At 41.6% G+C, this 7,121-nt stretch overlaps 1 protein-coding gene across 1 annotated transcript in view; it reads right to left on the bottom strand.

The window, feature by feature from the left end:
• The window catches only part of CPEB3 (cytoplasmic polyadenylation element binding protein 3), a 63,752-nt gene extending 60,300 nt beyond the window's left edge, over positions 1-3,452 (bottom strand). The window contains exons 1-2 of the mRNA XM_060274850.1: positions 3,347-3,452; positions 337-1,235 (exon numbers count right to left, since the gene is read on the bottom strand). Coding sequence (XP_060130833.1) covers positions 337-1,224 — 888 coding nt within the window. The 5' untranslated portion in view covers positions 1,225-1,235; positions 3,347-3,452. The remainder of the gene's footprint in view (positions 1-336; positions 1,236-3,346) is intronic.
• Between the last annotated feature and the right edge of the window lie 3,669 nt (positions 3,453-7,121).

A 7,121-nucleotide genomic window follows, 5' to 3' on the forward strand; every position in this document is an offset into this window, starting at 1 on the left:
AAAAAACATGTACATGGAACACTATACATCCTAGGAGGAGGGGTGGAAAGAAAGAAGTGAGCATCAATAAGCAAATATTTCTGATCCTTAAAAGTCAAAATTAAAGGGAAACAAAGAATATTGAATCACAACCTGACTCTAATTTTCACTTGAGATTTTTAACATATGTGAGCCCCCTCAGCTACTACATAGCTCGAATTATTTCTGTGAAAATAGCTAATGAAGTAAGGCAAGTGCTAGAATGACAAATACTGTGTTTGATGTAACATAGAATTATATTATGAGACAAATACTGAAATATCACTTCGCTTTCTTTACTCAAATAAAAGACATTACCTGAAAAGGCAACAGATTGTTACCATTGTCAGTCCTGAAGGCGTTGTCTTCCATCCAGGATTTTGGGGTTAGGGGAGCAGCCCGTGGAAACTTTGGTGGGGCAATGACATTGCTAGAGAAGGGCTTCTTAAGAGGTGAAATGGGATTGAGTGGGGATGGCACTCCAACTCCCACTCCTACACCAACACCCACACCTACTGCCCTTCGAGGGTCCCTGCCAGCTTGCAGCCCGCCCCAAGGATTGGAAGGTGTACTCCAGGCGGCATTTTGGTGGTTATTCCAGCTGGAAGGAGAAGAGGTGGAAGCTGAGGAGGAGGAAGGTTTGCTGGTCATGATGGGCTGATGGCTATAAGCAGCATTTCTCTGGGCAAAAGATGCCTGATTGGGGCTGACTGGCGATCTCCTTTGCTGCTGCTGGGCTTGTTGCTGCTGCTGCTGCTGTTGGTGGTGCTGAGTCTGAGCTAGGCCAATCTGGGGGGAGAAAGTGCCACCAAAAACCGGATTTACATGGTGAGGGAAATTCTGGAAAAGCATTGTCCCATTGACAGGGGTAATCCCTTGGAAAAAGCTATCATCCACGGCATTTGTGGTCCCAGTAGACCAGGTGCTTCCGAAGGAGGGAGACAAGGAGGTGCCGGCTGTAGGTTCCTGCTGAGGCTGGTGAAAACTTAAGCCTGGCAAGATGGGGGACTCCATCTGCATCTTTTCCTTGCTATTTTGGGCAGGAGCTGCTGAGCCGATGCTAGTCACTGGGCTGCTATCCTCCTGTTTGGGTGTCTCTGACGTGATGGGCGTAGAAGGGGCTTCTGCTGCGTTTGGATCTTGCTGCTGCTGCCGCTGCTGCTGGGGCTGGGCTTTGCTTTTGTCCATCAGTAAATCATCCTGCATGGTTTGCGCAGCTGAAACGAGAGGAAGAAGGAAAAAAATCCAGAAGACAGACTGTTAACATTCATATGGCTGCTTTAGCCTTGCTTCTGCTGCTTGCAAGAATGCCACTGCTAGCGTAACGCTGCCGCAAGTTGCAATGTACGACTAATACGTAATCCCTACCCCCACCCCTTTAGGAGTAACAGTTTGAATCAGTGTAATCGCTCCACGTCGCTTCTAAAAATACATTTGAAGATGTTTCACCCTCTTTGATGTCTTGGTTCCCTTCAGTGTAAAGGAAAGATATGCTTATAGGGCAGAGATATACAGCAATTTCGCCACGTCTCTTTCTCTTACACCGGAACTCAGATCTCTCGCCCTGCAATGAGAAACTGATTCTGGTTCCTGTTTTTCCGTGCACCCTCCTCCTTCCTTGTTATTTGCATACGTCAATAAATACTGCTGCGTCCTTCAGCAAGGTTAAAAAGACAGCAGCCTTTACTCTCCCCCACCCCCTTTCCTATGAATAGACCTTTTAAAGGAGCCGCATACCCATTTCGCTTAATCAACAAACCGGTTCAACCAAATAATTAAAAACAGTTCAGGATCCACGATTTTAAAGCCCTGAATAAACGAAAAAAACTAAGCCAAACGGTACTTTTTAAAGCTACTGAAGGGGTGGGAGGCATCTTGCACGTAACCAGGGGATACAGTTTTGTTTGTTTTAACGGTCCTTTTGTCTCCCATGTTAAATATGGCATTTAATAATCCAAGAACTAAATTGTTTTGAGCAAAAAATACTGAAGCCTTCAATCCCGCATAAACTGGGGAAAGTATTCAGACGCCCTAACACTTCCTTGTAGGCATCCTCCTGCTGCAGATTTTTCCACGCACAGACATAAAACACTAATTAATTTATATTGCCAATATAAATCACCAGATAGTAATAATGACCATTTTGTCTTCTATCTATTATTACTAAAGAGCATTCCCTACCTCTGCACCTATAAGAACGCTATCAGAGGAACAGCAAATAGTTAAATAGGCCAAACAAAAGACGGCGGTCTGGAAAAGACGCTGAACAAATTCATAAATTAAACAGGCTTGTTTTAACAATATACTTTTCTCAAATAATGTTGCAACCTTCAAAATCGAATGTATCTCTCAACGCTATTTAACTGCATCAGCAAAATAACCAATACTTAAACAGGGGTTGCTTTGAGAAGGGTGTGAAGAAATATGAAGGTAGTAACTTCCTCTCTCATATCCACTAAATTCAAAACATTCCTGAATTTAAAATCCCTCTTCATAACAGGTAATCAAGTGAAAACAGCAACATTTTAATGGGCATAGAAGAAATATATTCAAGCAGTATTTTTATTTTATTTTATTGATCTGTGCACACAATCTAAAAATAATGCATTGCAGGGAGTGCATAAAGAGAGTATTAAGCTAAATTCCTAATCCGAAAAGGAGCAAACTAGCACATCTGTAGCACGCAGCTTTGCTGCTGCTGTAGGGGGTGCAGGGAAACCTTTAAAGCAGCACTGCAGCAAGCCATAATATAAAAGGCTTTGTGTAGTTTTCCATTAGCTGCGCTCCGATCAAAGTCACCACAACAGTAAAGGAAGAAAATTTAATACAATACATTTCATACAAAGAGGGACAATCAAATATATTGCTCTCATCCTGTGTTTTAACGCCCAGTTTAGTAAATCATTTAAACAATAGTCAATAGTAACAGTAAAACTATTGCTTCCAATATAGCAGATAAGCTGTGCTACAACAATTTTAAGGTATTTTTTTATCAACTTCATATTGAGACTCTAGCTATAATTATTTTCCCCCATCGCTTTTTATACGTAAGATTTCACTACAGATCTACCCCTCTGTCAAGGTCAATACCTAACCATTACGTGCACGCAGGCAAACTGAAGAGAGACAAATTGGGTATTACTCGGAAAAAATAGGCAACTAAATACCTAGCATTGGGCTGGTATGCGGCGCCTCCTGTTTCCTCCACCCCCTTCCCCCCCCCCCCCGGTGTATTTGTGCCCGTCTAAACTACTGTACATGAAAATCAAATACTCCCGTAATACTTCGTTTGCATGCAGTAATCCACTTAGCCGCCGATAAAAGTTACCTTTTGAGTATTCTGTATTTAAAGATCAATAAAAGGAAGGGACAGTGTGTCTATTTCCTTCTTTCGGGTTTGGTATATGACAAATAGAAATTGCTCTGGCAAGAGCACTTTGACAACTGTAAGCAGAAGACGCATGTGCAACCGCGGAATTGTGGGGATTGAAGTCTTTCCTTGAACAGAGGCAAGCTGGGAGAAGAGTGTTCAACGCACCGAGGCACGTTTGTAAAACTGAAAGAGCTTGCAGCTCTCTCATGGCTGAAAGCCTCTCGATCACTCTTCAGGAGGCAAAACTGGTTTAACAGGTACCTTTGGAGCCAAGCATTTTATTAGGCACGGGTCACTCTGATTTTAATTTAGATATGGGTCAATATGTTATTTTTAATTTTTTTATAGAGAGATTTGAGCCGCATCTAAATTAAGATCCAACAGAGTAATAGTGATCCAAAGTAAGCAACTCTAATACTAGCTAATTATTGGGTATTTTTTCCATTTTAAAAGGCACAACATATGACAAAAAACACCTGGTTGCCATAATGGATCAAATAAAAAATCTATCCCGTTCTTTCTCCAACAGTGCACATTCTACAACACTGAGAAGATTACAAGCAAAGACAACCCCCCCATGTTCAGGTGTGTGTGTGTGTGTGTGTGTGTGTTATGTACATACATACACACAATCACAGCAAACAACTGTTATGTTCATCTTCCACCTAAGCATCTTCAGATGTGTATATTACACTGCTGAAAAGGGGAAGGCAGTTGGCACAAAGTTTTATTTTCATCTTATTAATGGGAAGCAGGTTTCATATCTGTTTCTTCAAAATATTCTTAGTGATTAAGTTATTATAATATCCTTCATTCTTAAAGCATATCCTAGTCAAATGCCTTGGATTCACATGCAGCTTTTGGGCAGGGATAAATTTGGGTAACATAACAAAAGTGGCAGAAATGGAAAGCCTTGTTTTTCAACACATCACATGTATCAGAATTCTTTACAGGACTGTGCCCTAGATACCCACTTTCCAACCCCACAGTCCCAAAGGTTGTCAGGTCAGTCTGACTAACCAAAGTACAGCATCATCATAAATCACTTTAATTAGCTATCTTCCTGTGTTATGAATAATAATAGAATGGCATGACTTTAATAAGCCAAGTTAAATGTGCAGAATTGCATGTTTTCCCAATTACCAACCAATGGGCATTTTACTTCACAGAAGTACCTTGGAAAGACAAATACCAAAGATTACTATGCTTAAGTAGCATTATGTATATTGTACTGTTAATAAGATACAGGGTTTTTAAACAAGTTGGGATTTGGCTATGTTAAATTCTCAGTCACCAATTGTTTATTCAGATGTCAATTCCATAAAGTACAATCGGGCATTTCTCTCATATAAACTATCATCTTCCATCTGCCTCTGATCTGAGGAAGGCAGTGGAAAGCCTGAATTGGTGCCTGGAAACTGTGAGAAGCTGGATGCCAATGAACAAACTTAATTCAGATAAGATGAAATAACTGTAGGATCTAATATTACAAATACAACCTGTATTGGATGCAGCTGCACTCTTTCTGAAAATTCAGAATCACAGCGAGAGGGTATTCCTTCATGCTGCTTCTGAATTATCAGATCATGCCAGTTGACTAGAAATGCCTTTTACCAAGTTTGGTTACTATACCACACGTCCCTTTTCCTGGAGAGGGCATGCCTAACCACATCAGTCTTGCTTCATTTGTAAACCATTCTGTGATCTTTAGATGAAGGGTAATATAAACAATTGATATATAATAAATAATTCCAGACTAAATTATTGTAACATGCTATGTAGGGAGCTTCCTTTAAAGTGCATTGCACTTCAATTGATAGGAAATGTTCCTGTAAAGCTGTTGTCAGGAGTAGGCAGCTTGAATATATCAATCCAGTGCAATTCGATCTTCACTGTTTACCTATTAATTTCTGGACCCAATTTGTAGGGCCTGGTTGTTTTTGGCACCAACACCATCCCTAGTAAGACTTGCCTACTTTCACTGTGGAATGCTTTTAGACATCAAGTCAAGACCTGGCTTTACAGAAAGGCCTTTTGAACAATAGCTGCTTTGGTTCTTTCTCTTTTGCTTCTTGGATTCACTCCTTTTCTGATTTGGCACTTTAGTTTTGACAAAATGGATGTTTGCTTCATAGTTCTATGCAGCTGTTTTCTATGCTGTTTTTATTATTTGTAATTATATTTTGATTCCCCTTTCATATTATTTTGGAACTAAAATAATAATAGGGAGCCAGACTGTAACCTGAAAAACAGGTGTTTATTTTTATGTGTTGGGATCAAACAAGAGACATAGCAGCAGCTGCTTCTGCCCACTCCTCCCCTAGGTCCTTTAATCCACCCCTCTCCCCTGCCTGCAGGAGCAGTGGTGGCTGATGCCCAACAGGACTGGTAGGGTGGAAGGCAAGAAGACCAACAGTAGGAGGAACCAAAGTGAATAGCAGACTGAGCCACCCTTGACTGGTTGTAAGTAAGAAGGTGGTTTTATAGGGGTTGAGTAAGGGCAGACTTGAGTTGGTAGGGTAGTGCCTCATTTGCCCCAATGGGTCAGCCTCCACTATGCAGAAGTGAACAGAAATCAGCCTTTGTCTCCATCCCCACCCCATGATGCAGTTGTCTCCAAGGCAAGCTTATGCCAAGACCCTAAGACAATAAAGCATTAATTGCCCCAACCACAGCATCATTTTTGCACTGAACAGAACATCCAAGAAAGTCAGCAGCAGTGAAATAACTCTTGTTTGCATGCCTTCTCTCTTTCAGGTTAAAGGAGGTCCACTATGTCTTTTCCTAATTATTTTCCAAGTCCTGGAACAGTGGACCAAAAGGACAAGGGAATAACCGACAGGATCAGCCCTGGCTAGCTTTTTTGTTGCTTGATCACTATGCCAAAAGGTATACCATTTATTTTCAACACTGACTGGCAGCAGCTCTCCAGGGTTCCAGGCTCAGAACATACCCAGCACTCTCTGGAATACCACTGGGATTGAATCTGTATTCAGAAGGTCCCAGGATCAATCCCTGGTACAGTGGTACCTCTACTTACAAATAGCTCTACTTACAAATGTTTCTTACTTACGAACAGAGCTCCGTCCACCATCTTGGATGCAGTTTAGATAGGATTTTTTTGACTTACGAATTTTTAGATAGGGTTGCTTCGACTTACGAATTTTTTCTCCCAATGCATTCCTATGGGATTCGACTTACAAATTTTTTCGACTTACGAATGTGCGTTCGGAATACATTAAATTTGTAAGTAGAGGTACCACTGTATCTGCATAAAAAAGGATGGGGAAGGGAAAATATAAATGGTCTGAACCTGGTATAAGAGGACAACTTCTGGGATGTGAGGGGATTAGGGGAGGGATGATATCTCTATTGGGGGACACATCATGCTCCGTTGGGGGCAGTTTGGGAGTAAACTCTGAGGAAAAATCTGTACCCGCTGCCTTGTGGGACGTCTTCGGAAGATGAAAAAGGCCAAGGAGTTGACCCTACACAAACCTGGAGTGCAGTCCCTAAGATGGTTAGATGGTACTTTCTACACCTCCTTACAACTCCTGCAGCTAAGCTTGTGCCAAATGTATTACTCTACTTTCCTTTGGACCAGATCAACGAGGCTGAGAGAGGGGTCTTGTCATCTCAGCAGCCCAGGCTTGTGCCACGAGGAGGTCACTTTGGTGCTAGTTATACAGCAGTTTGATTTCACCCCCAGAAGCACACTCTATTGTCTCTC

The sequence above is a fragment of the Zootoca vivipara genome, chromosome 5 (assembly GCF_963506605.1).
Source record: "Zootoca vivipara chromosome 5, rZooViv1.1, whole genome shotgun sequence".
NCBI lineage: Eukaryota > Metazoa > Chordata > Lepidosauria > Squamata > Lacertidae > Zootoca > Zootoca vivipara.